The sequence below is a fragment of the Heptranchias perlo genome, chromosome 18 (assembly GCF_035084215.1).
Source record: "Heptranchias perlo isolate sHepPer1 chromosome 18, sHepPer1.hap1, whole genome shotgun sequence".
Lineage (NCBI taxonomy): Eukaryota > Metazoa > Chordata > Chondrichthyes > Hexanchiformes > Hexanchidae > Heptranchias > Heptranchias perlo.
Window position 1 is genome coordinate 39,788,217 of NC_090342.1, and position 20,660 is coordinate 39,808,876.

General features: G+C 41.4%; 1 protein-coding gene across 1 annotated transcript in view; it reads right to left on the minus strand.

Annotated features, from left to right (window-relative positions):
* The window catches only part of LOC137334787 (protein bicaudal D homolog 1-like), a 252,771-nt gene that overhangs the window by 5,224 nt on the left and 226,887 nt on the right, over positions 1-20,660 (minus strand). Inside the window, exon 8 of the mRNA XM_067999759.1 lies at positions 4,390-4,475. Within this exon, the coding sequence (XP_067855860.1) occupies positions 4,390-4,475 (86 nt within the window). The remainder of the gene's footprint in view (positions 1-4,389; positions 4,476-20,660) is intronic.

Here is a 20,660-nt window from a genome sequence, read left to right on the forward strand (position 1 = left end):
CTTGTGCTGATAGATTCCTTGGGTCTGGCAGCATTGGGGAGGGGGGGTGGTCCTGGATCTATCGGATCTGCCAAACTCCAGCACCCCCAAAAGCTTAGGACCCATATCACATCTTACCAAATCCTAGGCCCATGGTCTCAGTGCTGCCAAACTCCAGCACCTTACCCATGTTGTCAGGATCCCTGCCAGTCCTGCAAAATCCTAGGACCCCTACCGCAGTGTTACCAGATTCCAGGACCACTCCTCAGTGCTGCCAAACCCCAGGGCACCTGAGCCCAGAAGGACAGGGCCTATGGCAGGTGATGAAAGATGTAGCACCAGCATTCTGGCCATTTTTATGAATCATATTTTAAATCCAATACCCCCAAGAAAGAACTGTCCTGTTTACTAGTGTTATTGTTAATCTTATTAAACACAATACAGTTGAGCCCGAAAACGTGCGTCCGAGTCTGATCTGTCCTTATAATCCCTATCATTCCAGAACTTATAGTAAGAGGTGTGTTTTCGGTACACCCGAGAAAACCACTTACAAAGAACTAACATGAGGAAATAACCGACTTAACCTAGTCCTCAACAATCTAACATGTTGCAGATGCCTCTGTCCATGATGGTATTGGTAGGAGTGACCATCGCACAGTCCTTGCAAAGATCAAGCCCTGTCTTCACACTGAGGACACCCTCCATCATGTCATGCGGCACTACCACCGTGCTAAATGGGATAGATTAACAGGTCTGTAGGCAAACAGCAGCAGCAGAATTGTATTCCACCACAATAAGTATCCTCATGGCTTGGCATAGCCCTCATTACTCCATCATCATCATGCCAGATGACCTACCCTGGTTCAATAAGAAGTATAAATGAGGTGTCAACCTGTTGTAGCTACAGCACAGAACTACATGCATGCTAAACAGCAGAAGCAGCATGCCATAGACAGCAACCCTAGAACCAACAGATCTGGTCAAAAGCTCTGCAGTCATGCCACATCCAGTCACAAATGCTGGTGGAAAATTAAGCAACTAAAGGAAGGAGGAAGCTCCATGAACAGCCCCATCTTTAAAGATGGCGGAGCCCAGCACGAGTGCAAAAGACAAGGCTGAAACGTTCACAACTATCTTCAGCCACAAGTGCCGAGTGGACGATTCTTCTCTGATTCCTCCTGAGGTTCCCACCATCACAGATTCCAGACCAGCCAATTTGATTCACTGCACGTGATACCAAGAAATGGCTGAGTGCACTGGACACAGCAACGGCTATGGGCCCCGACAATATCCCGTCCGTAGTGCTGAAGACTTGTGCTCCAGAACTAGCCACGCTTCTAGCCAGGCTGTTCCAGTATAGCTACAACACAGGAATCTACCTATCAATGTGGAAAATTGCCCAGATATGTCCTATCCATAAAAAGCAGGACAAATCCAACTCAGCCAATTAGCAAAGTGATGGAAGGAGTCCTCAACAGAGTTATCAAGCGGCACTTACTCACCAATAACCTACTTACCAATGCTCAGTTTGGGTTCCGCCACGACCACTCAGCTGCAAACCTCATTACAGCCTTGGTCCAAACATGGACGTAATACCTAAATTCTAGAGGTGAGGTGAGAGCGACTGCCTTTGACACCAAAGCAGTATTCGACCAAGGGTGGTACCAACTAGTCCCAATCAAACTGAAATCAACAAGGGATCAGGGGGAAACTCTCCAGTGGCTGCAGTTATACCTGGAACAAAGGAAGATGGTTGTGGTTGTGGAGACCTATCATCTCAGCCCCAGGACAATGCTGCAGGAGTTCCTCAGGGCAGTGTCCTAGGCCCAACAATCTTCAGCTGATTCATCAATGACCTTCCCTTCATCATAACGTCAGAAGTGAGGCTGTTTGCTGATCAATGCACAGTGTTCAGTTACATTCGCAATTCCTCAGATAATGAAGTAGTCTGTGCCTGCATACAGCAAGACCCGGACAACATTCAGGCTTGGGCTGATAAGTGGCAAGTTCCATTCCACCACACAAGCGTCAGACAATGACCATCACCAACGAGAGCAAGCCTAATCACCTCTCCTTGACATTCAACGGCATTACAATCACTGAATTCCCTACCATCAACATCCTGGGGGTCACCATTGACCAGAAGCTTAACTGGTCATATAAATCCCATGGCCACAACCGCGGGTCAGAGGCTGGGTATTCTGCAGTGAACAGCTCACCTCCCAAATCTCGAAAGACACAAATCAGGAGTGTGATGGAATGGGTGCAGCTGCAACACCACTCAAGAAGTTGGATACCATCCAGGAATAAACAGTCCACTTGGTCAGCACCCCGTTCACCAGCTTAAACATCTAGTCCCTCTACCACCGGCATACTGTGGCTGCAGTGTGTCCTATCTACAGGATGCACAACAGCAAGTCACCAAGACTTTTTCAGCAGCACGTCCCAAAACTGCGATCTCTACTACTTAGAAGAACAAGGGCAGCAAGTGCATTGGAACACCATCACCTCCAAGTTCACCTCCTAGTCACACACCATCCTGACTTGGACATATGTCATCAGCAGTGGGTCAAAATCCTGGAGTTCCCTACCGAACAGCCTTATAAGAGTACCTTCATCACATGAACTGCAGCTGTTCAAGAAGAATGCCCACCACCTCCTCAAAGGAATCTAGGGATGGATAATAAATGTTGGCCTTGTCAGCAATACCTATATCCTGAGAATGAATTAAAAAAAAGATACTTTCACCTTGGGTTGGAGAGAATTAGATAGTGTTGGTGAGGATGTGGCACTGGGTGATTCACAGAATACAAGGGAGCCACAGAATCGGGAACTAGTTAAAGATGTGCCTCCTTCCCAGCAAAGGCTGAGGAGAGGGCTGATCATGGCTTTGAGGTTATGGGATCCAGAATGCATGGGTACTTGCCTGATTGGTGTTGCAGCTGCAACCATCAAGGAACATCAAACCTACATGTAGGCTCTCAGATGAGTCTCCAAGGATGTACGACAACTGACAGGTGTGACTCTGGTTACTTCAGCTCTCATTTAGCGCAACAGCAGAATAGCCTTGCCCATCTCTTTTCCAGTGGCACCAGACACCAGGACCTTATGTGCTCCAAACTCTAGAACCTCATCCACAGTGCTGCAAAGCCCCAGGACCACTTCCTCAGTGCTGCCAAACTTCAGCAGCAACACCCCACCCCCCCACCCCCCCACCCCCGCTATGCTGAAAGACCTCAGAACCACCAAAGTGCTGACAAACCCCTAGGCCCCGATCCAAGCAGCAGCTCCTGCCCCGGTGATGTGCCACAATCCAGAACCCCCTCCAAAGCGGTTACACTATATGACTTCCTCTCCTACCCTGTACTACTAAACACTACTTACCTACCTCCAACCTGGTACATCTTGTCTATCATGCTGTGTATCCTGGACTTTAAAAAGGTGAGATATAAAAAAATATAATAATCAAGGTCACAAATTTACAGTTTTCACCAAAACAAAATGGATATAATCACTGAATTTGATCCCCAAAACACATGTAAAGATCCCATAATGGTACATAATAAAACATAGTTTGAACCAGTCACCATAATTCAGTGGTCCTGATAGTAATACATTGTATATTAAATGGCATTACATTCCGGTTACCTCTGATTTACCATGAACAATCTGTTAGTACACTAAAAAAAAACACACGCAAGATGGATATTGCCTTTAAAAAAAAATAAGGCCCATAATTCCTACTCATCTGGTTAAGCAAACATGATGACTGGCAACTCGTAAGCACGACAAAGGATGTGACCATGTTGTGTGGGTTAATAACAATAAGGTTGTTAACAATAGGATGGTATGGGCTATATACATTATTCTTGATATAACCTTGTCAACCTGTTAAGTAAGTCAGAATGTTTGTACGATCCTCAACTGTCCAATGCTGCACTGCATCGCATGGCGTCACGTTACACCACTCGTACACAGTGACATAATTAGTGACGTTCCAATCTTTTAAAGGAGTAAAAGGGTGATCAGGCAGTGTGTTTATAGTCGCAACGTTAAACCTGGTATAGCATTTTTCCACACTTTTTTTGTTGAAAAATTGAAATTAATAGATATACAAAGAGAACCTGCTAGGTACAGAATGTTCCAATAAAAGCACTATGAGAATGCACAAGTTGATAGGGGTTACAATACATTATTTCAGTCACTATAGTAAAAACATTGCGTCAGGAGTGTGAAGAGCTGAAGCTATGCTATGACTGCGAGTAATGAACCTTCAGAGGTGAATCCCAACATGCAGTGAGGTGAGGAGAAAGCAGTTACAATGCAGCAAAGGTAAGATGGGGCACTGCTGATGTGCATTTTATGGATAATGCATGCTTTGGACTGGTTCAGAGGCAACTAAAGCTTTACCTTTCAGTCTCTGAGTCACATCCTCTGTCTAGTTGTGAGCAGTGTGGCGATATGGAGGCAGCAGACTGCTGACAATCTACAAAAAACTGATAAATTAGACAAATATACAGAGGAATGACACAGCAAAGTGGGTTAGTAAATTAGAAAAAATATAATTGAGAGATTTAGTGAGGAGTTTCCCAATGTTCCTTCTGCTATACAGTTTGATTTTTATTGCATATTACTGAGCCTTTATCCACCAGAGATGCTTTGAAACCTTAGATATGCAAATGCCCTGATCAGACCACAGATGAACTGCAGCCTATTAAAAAAATGAAAGAAAATCGTCTGCCATCTATTCAGATCAACATGGTACTGGAGTTATGGAGAAATCTAGCTTGTGACATAGGATTATGTTTTTAATACAGCAAAGTGATGGTGGCTGCAGATGCGATTTGAAATTTTCTTTTAGAACTTCTGGTTTAGAAGAGGTTTATGAGCAGCCTCTGCCCCTGGAACAGACCGTTAATAAAACTCCATTACTGTCCTGCTAAGTTGAAGGCCGTAAGAAGACAGAATCAACAATTATGAAGTTGCTGTACGAGATGTGATCAGCTATACATTCACATCGCCATTTGTGTTACTGTGTTCTCTTCTGTGCATAAATGCAGTAAGTGGGTCTTCTAAGATACCATGGCAACAACATCCCTCCAAATAAGGAACACAAAGCAATGGTTCGAAAACCTAAACTCCTTTGCTCAAAACTAGTCTTCAGGCCCAACAGTTCGAAAGACAGGACTATCAATTTTTATTCTGGCCCTCCATTGTAGCACCTGTTTGTGATGGGTGCTGAGTGACTGGGGCTCTGATGTTCCAGCTGCATTATTGGGTTTGGGTCTCCTTTAAATAAATTCTGGGCCCCTAATGAGCCTTGTGCACAGTTTGTGTGCAGGCTTTGAGCACTGGTAATGCTTATCAACTGCTTTGTCATATGGGGAGCCAGTGCCCATTACTTATCAGATTAACAGGCATTATCACTCACACTAAGTTTGCGAATGAAGAATGATCCATGAGACTAGGTACTAGAAGGCTGCTTCCAGCCACTATGACAGTCTGTCACTGCTTTCAGGAAAGGAGGAAAGAAAGTTTTATTGATGAAAGTTGCAAAGTTTTAATGGAGTGATATAGAATAGCTAAAAATCAGAACAGCTAATAGTCATTTCTGTCACAATGAAAATGACTAAGTGAAAAAATGATGCGTAGTGATATAATCATGCCAATGTATTTCACATTTCTAAATATATTGGGATTTCCATTATCCACTGTAGTGAAGTCCACTGCTCTCTCCCGATGGATAGCTGGTAATTAGCAGATAATCAAGAAACCCCAAATTTGGTCCTACATGTATGGTACAGCAGTACCCGAGGCACAGGAATGAAGATAATACAAACAACATGAATTTAATCATTTTGGAGGGAAGGTGATTAATGTCAGAAGATTAGTGTGATGGGGCTGTGCAATGAGATGATCTCTCACACAAGGCTTTATCCCATGAAAGTACTGATGGATAATCTGAAATCAGATAATTGGAGCGGGAAAAATGGAGGATAAACAAAAAATGGTTTGCAAATCACTATCTTCACAAAGTTGGGACCTTTTAAGAAAGAGTTCTAAATACATCAAGAAATATAACTGTCAAACAGTGCACCTGAGATGAGTGAATAGGGCAGTATCATGTCTGTGTGTTTGTACTTTGCTCTACGATCATTATTATAATAATTATTGAACAATTTACTAATGCAATAAAGTGAAAGTTGTTCTTAATATGAACAATGACCAGAAACCTTCTCAGGGCTTCTCCCACTCTGCTGCTGGAACTTTGATGGAAGTTTGGTGTTTACGCTGAAGTTACGCCGGCAGAGCAGGAGAGGCTCAGAGAAAATTCCTGGCAAATGTAACACTGATGAATTCAGCCTTATACACGATACCAAGTTGTCTGTAATTCTAATGGGATTTTGTAATATTTGTGATGACCCTCGCAATCTCACTGACCTACTGGATTTGAGGTAGCGCCATAATGAGACATACTCTAGCAACGAAATTACTGATCAACACAGAAGTCTTACATATGCTGAGATTTATCAATCAGCTGGTAAGTCAAGTACTATTAGGAATTTAATGCATAGTATGCCATTTCATTTTGCACCTTTAATTATCTATAAGCTATTACATGAAAATATAATATATAACATAATTTCTCTTGTTTCACTCTAAAGAATTTAAAGAGACACTGACTTGGTGATAAGTAGTTTCACCTAGACAAACAGCCCCCTTAGAATGTCAACCTCCCAAATCCAGATTCTCCAAATCTGAATCCCAAGTCTATAGTTAAAATGCTCCAGTACACAAGGTAAAAGAAAGCCCAGATGTAGGATGTCTGCTCACCACTAGATCACCAAGGTGTAGAACATTTGCTCATCATCGGCTCGCCAAGGAACAGTATGCATGTCAGCGCTAGACTGTTGGAGAGCTGGATGCAAGGCCAATGTTAGAGTGTCAGGAAGGTTGGCGCATGATCAAAGTTGGCCTGTCAGGGTGTAGAACATGAGGCTGTTTTTAGACTGTTGAAGAGCAGGAGGATTAGGCAGCAGTAGATAGTTGGAGAGCTGGATGTGCAGCCAGTACTAGGACAATGGGGCAAGAAAAAAAAATCGCCTGCCTTTCAGGGAGTGATTTGCTTTCCAGCTGTCAACACCTTGGCACAAACTTGAGGCAGAAGAAACAAAATGGAATCTCCACATTGCAGAGACACTCTGCAAACTCTGCTAATGCTTAATTCCATTTTTTTTTAAAGAAAATTTTAAAAAACAGAACTGACACATTGAAATTCAAACAGATACCAAAATGACCTGATTCAGATCAGTTCAGATTTTGGATGAATTGGACCGCAGCCATGAATGTTTAAGTAATACTGAGGGAGTGCACTGTTTAAATCAGAATTGAAAAAAAGATTGACATTGATTTCCAGGCCAGCATATCTTGGATAATGTGCTTTTGCTTAGCTACAGGTTAGGCTACCATAAACTCTTACTGGGGTAAAGGTGCATTTGGACCAAGGGGTTATAGCCACAGTGTCTTCAGGTCTGGTCTGGCAAGATATGGAGAGCAATGTGTATAAGTGAATGAGTTAGGGGGCTACTGCAATTGGATCAGCTGGTTTTCTCCTTTTCAATGAGAACAGTTGGGTTTCTTTCCCAAATGGATGGAAATGGTTAAAATAAAATCTGTTCACTGGCAGGGATTCAAAAACTAACATTAGGAACACTGAATTTATTTAATTTGCCAAGTGTTTATTTAATTACAGACCTGTTAGGTCTGGATTGTTCAATGGCAAGAACAAACAGGTCCTTCTCAAGAAACAAAATTCCACTCTACTGTCAGCGCAGATCTAATAAAGTAAGAAGGCTATTCCAGCAGAAAATAAATCTCAATATCTATGTGGTAGTATCCATTCCACTGAAACATTTGAACTCATTTTTACAAAGTTCTTTCCAAATCACATTAAGGGGGAACAGAACCTTCAATAATTACTGGTGCTATTTTCTCCAAGTCCTTCTGTGCTATCAGAACTCCACCATGCCTTTCTGAGAGCGTCTGAGTAACTGGAGGTTCCCTGATTTGTTTGGTGTGACCGGTTTGCCCTGGTCCTTGTACTTTACACCTCCAGCGGCGGAGGTTATTGTAAGTTTGATAAATAAATAGCAACTATCTCACTGGGAAAGATAACTTTTGGCAGTTCTTTCACAAATAAGAAAGAATGGTAACTACTATCAGGCATAAAACACAACAGCCTGTATCTTCTGCACCTCAGGAAATGATTGGACTTGTGCCCATCAGAAAATCCAGGCTACAGTATCAAATTATTCTGTGCTGGAGGGACTCCAGAACTATTTATGCAATATAACGAGGGTATAGAACCTTATACCCTCGTTATATTGCATAAATAGTTCTGCACCACAATGGGGCTCCCTGTGTTTTGAAATTCATTCCGTTTATACAACAAGTGTTGATTTCAAAACACTGACGGCAGAAAAAAAGTGCATGCGATAGGTTCAAAAGTTACGATTACAACTTTTATTTTCTGGCTTGGGTCTTCTCTGGTGTCTGGGAGCCTCATATGGACCAGCAAAAATCATGGTCAAGGGTGTGCACTAGATTCACTGCTGGTGATACAGCGACTTTGGACTAGGCCTGAAAAACCACCTCATGAGCAGGTTCTGGCCCTTTATGTCCTAACGTTCCAGCCAAAGTTGGGGCTGTCATTGACAGCCCAACTATTATAAGCGGACATCTCAAGGGACATGGTTGAGAGTTCCTAGTTTGGCTCCCAAACTGCCTTGCCTCAAAATAAACATGGCTGTATTGGGATTCACATGGGCTATGTTTTAGTGTTCGCTATTGGAGCAGCTATAGTGTGAAGTGGAGAGTTGACATAGCAGGACTCTGTGAAACTACAAAATTAAAAATGTTTCATACCAGGTAATATATATTTACATTACTATATTTTATTAAGTAGATGATGGAAGTGTTTTAAACAAAGTATTCCCCTAGATTTTCCTTTGTTCATCTTAAATCGATAAATTAACACCTTGCATTTATTCATTACTACAGTCCAGCCAATGAACACTAGCGCCTTTTCAAGTGGCATTGTCATGAATCTTTTCTTTTTTGCTCATTTACAAATGCACAATGCAAATATATAAATCACACTGAAGCACATCATTACTTGTTATGCAAGTGATGTGATGAAAATTATGCATAGCTCTTTTCCCTCCCCACACAAAAAGTTGTCAAGCCTTTTTTGTAAAGACAGTCTCTCTTTATAGAAGCATCATTGCCACTGAAATGTGTTTGAAAATGAACAATGCTAATTACATCACTCTCGTCATCTATCATGTCTCCATTAGAACGAGGGGAAAAAAAAATCAGCCAGGACTCTTATTCTGGATTGCTATCCAGTGACTCCTGCTCAAAAATGCAAATGTGCAGATGTCATAGGTATTCTCCCCCTCCAAATTTCTTCATTTTTCTCCTGAAGGTAGTGAGTTATGTTGGAATTTCACTGGTGCCAGCAGCCCTCCAGAACTTTGCTGAAGAGGCCACTCTTTACATGCGAGTCAAGGCAGTCAGAGGGCTCGATTTTAACTTTGGGCGCCTGGCATAAATGGAGTGGTAGTGGCCTCAAAATAGTGTCGGATGACTTACAGCCCTATTTACCCTAGCACTTGGCCACCGCCATCTTGGTAGGTGCCTTCAGATGGATGGTCGATGTGCCCGCCTGTTTCAGGAGGGAGATCATTTTCAATATGCAAATCAGAGTCCTATGCCATACATAACAGCCCGATTGCAATTTTGAGGTACAAATGGGTGGAGCATGTGCTGTGCACACTCTGTCTATTTGTACTGGTGTTGATCAGTCATAAAGAAAGTGCTGGAGACTGCTCAAAAACAGACCAAAACAATTTTCATCTTTCATTTTTGTGGAGCATTCCCGCTCCTCCGGCCTCACAAAAATAATCCGGCCTTGTGCCTGCCCGCACAGCCCCCCCGAAATCGCGCCACCCCCCCCACCCCAACCCCGGCCCAGATCGTCGGCCGACTCCACGTAGGCTAAGATGATTTCCCGCCCTCCCAAACTGGCGAGCTCCATTGGAGCCTCAGTTTGGTGCATACAGCTCGCCAGATCGATGCAGATGAAGCTTGGCCCTCACGGAAGTGACAACGGAGCGGTGGCAAGCACTCTCCATCCGCTGACCACCCATTTTGAGCCTAATGTTAGAACTGGCCCCAATGTCAGAAAACTGTTACCATGGGGACACTGCACACTTAAACCTCATCCTGCACTCAATCAACAGGTACTTTTCTGCAGCAATCTGGCATGCAAACCATGGCTGATTTTCTCTTCTTCATTCTGGGGAGACTGAAGCCAATTATAACATTCCTACCACTGCTCCAGCTGAGATCATCAAACTCAGCACAGACTAGAGATTGAACCCTGGGCCTTTCCTGGTCTGCATGGTTCAGTACCAAAACAGGTGGTACCTTTACCCATTGAGCTACTGGGGGGAGTGAAAAATATCTTTCATATGTAGTAATAATATTGATGCACTTTGATAAAACATACTAAAGCATTACAGACATAAAAGACATGTTACTGACTAATTACATACAATATGTTTCCAACAAGCAAACCAGACCAAATGAGGCAAGCACAACATAGTAATGAATGTATTATAATGTTGCATATAAATTCCTGTATTCAGTCAGGGCCCAGGATATTTGTTTCTAGCAGTGAACAAAAAATATATATGACTGTAAAAACTGTGAACAAATCACAAAAGAAAAACAGCAGACATTACCAGTGGTCTCTGATGCAAAAGTCGAGGTGACATCACTGTGAAGTTGTTTGGAGAATGCTTTTGGAAAAGCTCACAAGTTCTCTGAAATTGAATCTGAAGTTGCATTGTAAATATCACAATAGAATTTAAATTGTCATCATGTTTGTCGAAATATAAAGCCCAAATAAAATTAGCAGTGTTATCTGTTGGGGCATACAACACTTCATGGCCTGTTATTGCTGTTAATGAACACTACTTCATTTCATGTGTGGTTCCTGCGTCTCCACCTTCTGCTGGGATTGTAAGAAATTCACCATTTGGATTGGCTGAAATCTTATAAAATGAGAGTCATGGATTCAGGTTTATTACTTTGTAAATTTGCAGCTTGAGGAAAAAATTGAGTTTTTTCTCAAATTCAAATTAGAACATTGAAACAGCAGATTAAATTGTAGCGTGATGAAAATGTATATCAGGTTATGGTACAAAGGCATATCAAGGATGGTGGTGTGTGTGATATCACAGAAATGAGACAGGACACAGAGACATGGCATTAGTGTGGAGTAAGGGTATGTGCAGACAGGGAGTATTGCAGACAGGGCTCTTGTATAATACACACAAGGGGCTTGTAAGAAATTGCTGTTTCCAATTTAATTAACCAGCTACAGCAAGGATACAGGAAAACAGTCTTCATCATTTTTATGTTAGATTGACACCAAATCCTAAGCCTAAAATTGCTGCAGCTGGAAAAGTGCAGTGTTTATACAAGATGAATCCTGATATATTTACTTCAATTCTGGTGACAGAAATGGTATTTTAGAACGTTAAATGTGAAAAGCTTGCATCTTTCTTAGAACATCTTATCAAGTACAACTTGGAAGTAAATTTGTGATTAAGTGGGAACCGAGAAATAGGAATAAGGCTATCAGAGGAAGAAAAAAAAAGTAATTGATAAAGTTTAGCTGCATCAACAGGCTCCCTAATGTCCATGGACTGCAACAGGAAAGAAAAGAGGGAGGCCCAGACTCTGTGGAAGGAAATCATCACTGAAGATGCAATGACAGGCAAAGCTTGCAGAACATGCTGTTTCTATTGGCCCAAGTCTGACACCTGTTGGAGAAAGACACAGGTAGAGACAAGTGAGACAGAGAGGCAGGTTGAAAAGGACAGAGATAGGGAATGAGATAGACTTCCAAATAGAAGGACATAGAAATGACAGACACAAAAACCCCAATTTCAACTTGGAGTGGGAATCGGGCGGGCGGGGCTGAGGTGGGCATCTAACCTCCCTGACCACATCATGAGGCCCAGGTGCCTTTAACTCCTGGGCATCATCTGGATGCTCCCAGTCAGATGCCCGCACAGAACCAGTGGGAGGCAGATTTACAACATCATAGCATGGCACATGTTGGTTAGTGAAATGTGTTACAAGAACTGTGTTGCTGATATCATTAATTATAGAATCATGAAATCATACAGCACAGAAGTAGGTCATTAAACCCATTGTGTCTGTGCCGGCTCTTTGAAAGAGCTATCCAATTAGTCCCACTCTCCTGTCCTTTCCCCTTAGCCCTGCACATTTTTTCTTTTCACATATATATCCCATTCCCTTTTGAAAGTTACTATTGAATCTGCTTCCACCACCCCTTTAGGCAGTGGAGTCCAGATCATCATAACTTACTGCATAAAAAAAAATTCTCCTCATCTTCCCTCTGGTTCTTTTGCCAATTATCTTAAATCTGTGCCCTCTGGTTACCAACCTCCATGCCAGTGGAAACAGTTTCTCCTTATTTATGCTACTTGTTCTAATTATGTTTTCCTGACAAGCAACAAGTTGCAGAGTGTGAGGATGCAGTGTCTTCTACCTCACAGCACACAGCAGCATTCACCTGTAGTAACAGCCCAGAAATGAACACTCTGAGGGATTACAGTTTCAGGTTTCAGGTACAGAGACTCACAGCAGGAAGAAGCAGGTGAAAAACACGGCATGAATGAGTTGGAGCAAGTGCAAGTGGCAACAGAGAAGCAAGAAAGAGTTGGCTGGAGGGCCAGTTCAAGGCCACCCTTGGCTGTCAAATTCCAAGACTGGTACCATCCAGGACCTGTGTACAAATGAATGCCACTGCCTGAGCATTGTCAATTTATTGAGTTCTTTGAGACTGTGTGAAGCACCCTCCAAGGCCGTGAAGGCTAGTACGAAGGAATCCACTACTCGTATCTATGCAATGCTGTTTGGTTACTTCTCAGTACTGCAGTCCACCCTGAAGCACGTGGCACCTCCAGGAGTATCTGCAGTGGAGCCCCCTTAACAGGGGCACACCTGTGGGTTCTCTCAGGAATGTGATAACTGATGCTATGGAGACCTTGGCCTCAATATCTATGAGTCTGTTCTGCCAGGGTTCACCATGATGGGGAATCATCCGGACAGTATCCTGGCATAAGATTCAACAACCTCGTTGTAGCTCTGCCGTCTGCTTTCATGCAAATCTTTGGACATTTTGAGGGAATACCCAGTAGCAGGGGCATGACAAGAGAAGGCATAGAGGAGGAACATGTCTCATATGGCAACTCTACATCCATGCCAACGAGCTGCCCCACATAAGTGACCCACATAAGTGACCCACACAGGACCAAAATGCGGACAGACCCAAGCAGCAAACGCAATAGCAGCCGTAGCACAAGCAGATGCAGGGCCATTGTATGACCCAGTTAAAGGAGGGAGAGAGCCATCTGCAGTGGAGCCCCCTTAACAGGGGCACACCTGTGGGTTCTCTCAGGAATGTGATAACTGATGCTATGGAGACCTTGGCCTCAATATCTATGAGTCTGTTCTGCCAGGGTTCATCATGATGGGGAATCATCCGGACAGTATCCTGGCATAAGATTCAACAACCTCGTTGTAGCTCTGCCGTCATCATTTTGGGGACTTTTTCAAGCTGTACAATAGAACATCTGCAGACAGTGGAATTTATTTGCTTGATTTGAATCCTGTAGAGGTGTGTGCCTCCTTATATTTTCTTTCTGCTGAATCTGTGGTGTCATAAGCCATGGCTCAAGAGAGTATCGCTGGTCACCCAGGATCCATCCATCTAGGGCAGAAATGCCATTAAATAGTGGTGGGATTGTAAATTGACATGGAATCAATGCATTGTGGCAGCTTCCAGGGTACCTGGCATCCACCTGCATGATGCACATACAACCTGCAGGTTAATGGAATGGAACCACTTCCAAAACATAAATGCCAATGATGAAAAGAGCCCGTATGGCCAGATGCATTCCATCAATGAGGCCTTGAACTCCTGGGAATCCAGCCACAGTGAAGAGCCCTCTCTTTCTGCAGATCATTGTCCTTTGGAAAAGTGAAAAAGTCCTGCGCTCTGTGAAGAATGCATCAGTGACCTCATATATATGCCGACTGGTTGATTTGACAGAAGTTCAAGGGAGTAGTGAGTTTTACTGCCATAGGCAGAGCTGTTCCAGTTGCACATGAAGTTTGGAGGTCTGACGGCAGGATCCAGTGCAACGCTGAGACTGCCTCCCTGGTGAAGCATGAGTAGCAAGGACAGAGCTTCTTAAACATGCCCAGGAACTGGGGCGTTTTCTGCATACCCACCTTCCTTGGGTAGGAGCACATCCGGTAAGCCCTCCTCCAATGCAGTCACACGTCTGCTCATGTCTGTAAAACTCCTCTTCATCCTTTAGTTCCGAGGGCAAGAGGAATTCCCAAAAGAATGTCTGTCCATTGCAGCAGGAACTGTTTCCATTCAGAAGGCAACACCCATGAATAGGAGATGGTGACAAGAAACGGGGAAATCAGCGGTAAACTACAAAATAGAGTTTAAAAAATTTAAAAGGGCAGAAAAAACTAATCAAAAAGTCCAAAAAAATGCTACTTCACTGTCACTTGCAATAGTAAGAGACACTACAGCTTTAAGAACCCGTAATTCTGAAGATTGGGATACCCTTTCGTAATGCATCTATTTTATACAGGTTGACAAAGATGACTTTGCATCGGAGAAGCGAAGCATCGGGAAATGAGGAGGAAGCCATAATTTACATATATTTTCAGACTTTTAATGAGGTGTGCACACTCAGCAATCTCTGGTGCTGGCTGGTGACAAAATACTGGGCAGCATGTTCCCTGCACTCATTCTGCCCCTGACTACTCCCCACCTGCTCAGTGCACACAAGCACACACTTGGACAGAAAGATAAATGCAGAAAGAGGGCAAGAGAGAGAAAGAGAAAGACAGAGAGAGGGATCCTACAGTGAGGCTTGAGATAATGTGACTTTGGTTAAACACTTCCAAAATTTAGCAAGAGATTTCCAAAAATAACCTTTAATTACTATAATGTGACTGTGTGCAAGTTTCATATTATTAATTGAAAAAAGATGCAGCAAATTTTAACTGATTCCATATAATTTCATTCAGAATTTTCCTCAAGGATTTCTTCCAACATATTATCTTACATTGCATTTTAAGAAAGAATCCCAGAGTGTGATACATTGTTCACACCTGTAAATGTACATTTGGTGTTAGATCAGAAACAAATTAAAGTCCATTTCTATAGGGTTACAACAATGAAAACAGTGAAAGAATAATTAGAAATTTGAACCATTACTGGGTCATTGTAAAACCAAAACTAAATACTTACTTGTACATATTATACATGAATGCAGAAAGGCTCTCACAGAGAGTTTACTCAATACAGGGAATATTCAAGCGATAAGGTAATTCCTTTCCATGGGCATTTGTGTCATGATATAAGTATTGAACAGAATCAGACTAAAATGGTGCAAATGGGCAATTGATCTTCTCTTGCCCAGGTGCTCGGACTACATTGTACAATATATCTGATTCCATGAGAATAGTTTATTAGCACCATACAGAGCCTGGTGACATTTTCAGATGTCCGGGTTGGAAGAAGAAAAGGAAGTCTACAGAGCAAACTGCAGATGACTTGGTGAAGACACACTTCAGACAAAGGACAAGCCACTGTCACTACTACAAAATTGCCAATCTGTAACTGAGCTATGGGAAAACTTCAGGTAATCTGTTATCTGATTGAAGAGGCTATGTTCTGATTTTTTTAATTTTCAAAGCTAATATTAATATTCCTAAGCTTTGCTATTATACAGTTGAATTATAGAAATTAGATCCTATTGTATTATGCTAATTTGACTACAGTTAAAGCTGTGCCAACACATTCATTTTAATGTTGTGCTTATGGTGGATGGGTATGTTAAAAATTGTATTGTCCTAACATGTAAGGTGTGATTAAAGATAACATGGTTGTTGGCTGTGGCTATCTCTCTTAACTGAACCTAGTAGACCTAGGCATGAGTGTAGCTTAAGAATCACAATGTGACTATAAACATAAATCTAAGCAATTTCTGTTGCACCAGGTTCAAACCCATATGTTACACCCTTTGTTTCTGTCTTTTTATTGTACATTATGTTAACCTGTTTTACAAGCTTTACCCAAAGCTATCTTACAGTTTTTATTGTAATTCTAGCTTTAAAGATATTTAAGGCAGATCATCACTAAGGTATCTTACAAGAAATAGAAAATATTTCCTCCTTTTACTCAGTGATGCCATCAGACATTCACCTCTCTCCCCATATACAGAGCAGGTAGGTTTTCCTTTAGCATTTATGGAAAGTTAAGCATGAGGTCATTTGAAAAAAAGTTAAGCAAATAACTCCAAATTGATCGGAAACTTTGCTTTAAGATCTGATGCATTTTGTGATTGTTCTCCCTGTATTTCTCTGACAATATGCCTGGTCTGAAACTTCAAAAACAGCATTACCTACTGTGCTACAATGACTATTCCAGTTTCCCTAAGGTTTGTCCTTCTGATCTCTGCAAGAACAATTGCCAATTTAGCACGAGTAACTAATCTAAATCACAGTTTTGTGCAAAGAAATCATGCCCATCTGGAACTACGTTGAGAGACGTGACCCAAACTCACTTTAATTAAGATTTCTACGAGCAATCAGAGAAACACATACCTATCATCCCATTTGTCTGGGCTGGATTTGAGTCTAGATATCAGAACTAAAAGAACTATACTTTAAGCCACTGTAGTCCTGCATTTCAATTCCTCATAACTATTTTGTTTTAAATTTGAACCTTTTTAATGTACTGGAAGATCAGGAAGGTGTGAATCACATAGCAGAAATTGAAATTGTTAAGAAAGCATGAGTTGCACAGATTTTTTTCAAAAAACTCCATCTGAAGTAAAGAGGGTAAAGCACCATGTTAATGCTAACTTATTTTGAATCAAGGAGTCACCAGCAAATTAATGTAAATGGCAGTGATTTAATTGGCTTATTTGCTTATAATTCCTGTCAATACACTATTCTACAAAGCAATATTGACAAATTATCAGCTTACATGCAGATGTACAATTGAGTGCAGATCATGGACAAGGTTTCAAATCTATCTCAGCCAATTATATTTTCATGTTATACTCATTATTTTAGTCAATGGTTTAGTTTGGTACTATTTTAAGCCTGGAACTCTAATTTTATGGGTGATTCAGTTATAGAGTCAGCTGACTGCTGTATTGTCCTCCCAATGACAAGAACACAAGTTATGTAGTAACCATGTATCACCTGCCCTCTCAAACACTAATAGTCAGTGAGTGGAAGAACCTGAGGCATGGGCTTATTATTAACGATTTAGTTAAAATAATTACATTAACTGAACTTACTGTTTACAAGATAAGTCTTACAAGCACAACATAAAGTCCTTACTGTTTGTACAAACTTACCAGTGATCAGCTGTGCTTATAAAAAAAAACTCCACACAAATGTGAGTCAAAAGAAAGTTCTTTGGGTAAATCAGGCATAGCAACAGCAAAAACCAACAGAAAGGCCTAACTGGCACGCAAGTTGTTACATCCCAGGTCTCACGTAACTCTGTGTAACTTAGACATAACCTTTCCAATACACAGGATCTTGGGTCTCAGTATTTAATAATCATTGAACGCAGTTAATAAAATTCAAGGTTTATCCTCACTAAATCCCTCTGGAAATGTTTGGCAAATGATGTTAGTAATTAGCAGAAAGTTAACAAACAAACAAACACTGGAGTCTAATGATATATTGTTAGATTTCGTTAACGCAGTACACAGAACAACATTTAACATATAGGGTTGAACACCCGCTATTTACATTTGAATTTACAAAAATGATATACAACAGTTCAAAGGCTACACTTCTTGTTAAATTGCACTGAAGAAACTCTGTACTGAAGATGAATGATTTGTTTGCATGGTACATCAGGTGACGAGTTGGAAGCTGAGACATATGTAGCTGACAGGAACTTTACCTCAGATACTCAGTGGAATATACTCACTATAAAAAAAGAATTGCACCCTTCAGATACACTGCAACTGGGAGAGGATTTGATTCATGAACATTTATCAGTTCATGATAGGCCACTGAATGCCACCAAATGGGCAGTTTAACTTTTTATAAGTAACCGTCAGCCAAATATAAATAATATACCTCATCACTGAAAATGAGGAGGGAAAAGTTTTTTAAAAATAAAACGTGTGGATTTTGAAGAGAGATTAATTATTGGAACTCGAGTAATATCACATCGTTTAACGTGATCTTACTTGTGTTCATTTTATATTCTGAATGGCATATTTTTAGACACCAAGGGCAAAATTTCAGTCAGCTAGGAGCACGCTCTCAGATTAACCGGAATATCATTCATTAAAATATCCATCTCATTTTCAAGAATTATGCATACAAATCCTAGCCAATATACAGAGCTGGCTCAATATTCCCAACTTCATGAAAGCACATCTACTGGATTGAACAAGCCTGGTTTATAGAGGGAATTAACAGTCTGTAAAATGTTCGATGAAAGCCAGCACTGTATAACAAGATTACCATATGTGAAGGTCAGACAGTGGTGCTTTAAGATACACCATCCAATGATACTGGGCTGATGGTGACACGCAGTGCTTCAGGCAAGTATATTAATTAAGGGTTGCGATCAGCAGAAATGCAGTACTACCCACAAAATAATACATTCAGTTCACACCCAGGCTTTAAAAAAATTATTTTAGATTGTGCAGTGGTTCTGGTTTGAACAAGCTCAGACCAGGCACTATCACATGACTTAGTGAAGAGATATCATTAGTAAATAGATACATGTGAAAGACATTAGACTGTGAACTTGCTAGCTATACAGAACTTACATCCAACACTAGGATGGACTAATTATATTTACTCTTCAGTCAACAATATATAGGGCCAGATTTTGTTGGAGCGGGGCATCTCGCGGCATGCCGTTAGTTAGACTTACAGTTGCACGTTTAGGTTTTTATATTTTTTGCCCACAAAGTTGCTGGAAGTGCAAGCTGATAACGGGGCAGTGAGGGAAACAGGGCATCTGGGACCTTGGAGAACGATGGGACCAACAAGGTCCTTAATCAATGAGATTAAAGGATTGAGAAATAAACAGAGGAAGGACTGAGAAGGAGGGTGAATTCAAATCAGGTACAGAAAGAGAAATAAAGGGGGTGATTTTAAACCCTAAGAATGGGCGGGTTGGGGGCGGATGGGAGTTGAAAATAGTTGTTTTTTTGGGTCACAACCGCAAAATTTTCAGACTTTGCATTCCCAATGGGAAGCCTGTACTTTTACACGCCGATGTTACAACCGGAAATAAAGCCGGGTTGCAGTTGCTACCCAAAAAACAACCATTTTCAACTCCCACCCGTCCATTCTTGGGGTTTAAAATGACCCCCAAAGAGAGGGGAAGAAAGAATGTATTAAGAGAGAGAGAGAAAAAAGACAGAAAGGAAAAGTAAGAAAATTTGACATTTTTAAAATTTCCTGAAACCATTCACAACCTGAGGGAATGAGACTCCACACTTATATTCTTTACTTTTTGGGCAAGAGATGTTGATTGACAGTCATTAACAATTATCACACCCTTAAAAGGGGACTTACGCTGATAATTACTGGACTTAATTTTCTGTGGCGAGTTTATTGGACAATTAATGTGCAAACGCAGCAACTTCATGAAAATCACGGGGAGGTTAAGCGCGAGATGCTGTTTCCATGAAGCTAAAGGCGGAGTGGCGCAAATCGGCCAGCAATTTGTGACGATTTGCAATTCACGGGGTATCTCTTCCTCGCTATAAGTTCCTGGCCGATTTGTGCATTAATAAAGGTGTTTTTTTTTAAAAAGTAAAATTTGTTCCATTGTTTTAGTAAATTTAAGCCCATATCCATAAGACCAAAGAATGCTGAAATGAGAAAAGGCCTTTCAGGTCACATGGCTCGCTGCTAGATTGCTGTGCAATGTAACCACGCAGGGTTACAACAAATCAGAACCAGTGTGACTGTACCACAGATGAAGTGCCAGAATCATAGAACACTCATTAAAACTGCACTACAAAACATTATGTGAGCACGAACCAATCAACTTACTGCACAGGTCATGCAAATATACGCCAGACTGCTAAGGAAAAACAGCCATTTGGATGCTCCAAAAGGCTTTTGCTGCTAGTTTTGATCGGGTGCAGCACAGACTAGATTAGCTTGCAGTCATGGATGGGAAAACCATCCATGACTGCAAATAAAATAAATTGTAATGCAGCTTTATATGCACATCTTGCACATTTTTTCAAAATTCTTGAGGTGGCGAGAGTACTAAGAATAATTTGACTAACGCCTCACCCTTCTAGATAGTGTTCAAGTCAACATTCTTTAAAAAGCACGACGTTAACTGGCCTACAAATATACAGCACATTATAATAAAACACCAAAATGATCTCAGTTGTCACAGGGTTTTAGAGGTGAGCCCTGAAGTCTTTTCCAAACTGGATTAATTCAAATACATTTGGATTGCACCCCACCCCCTAATT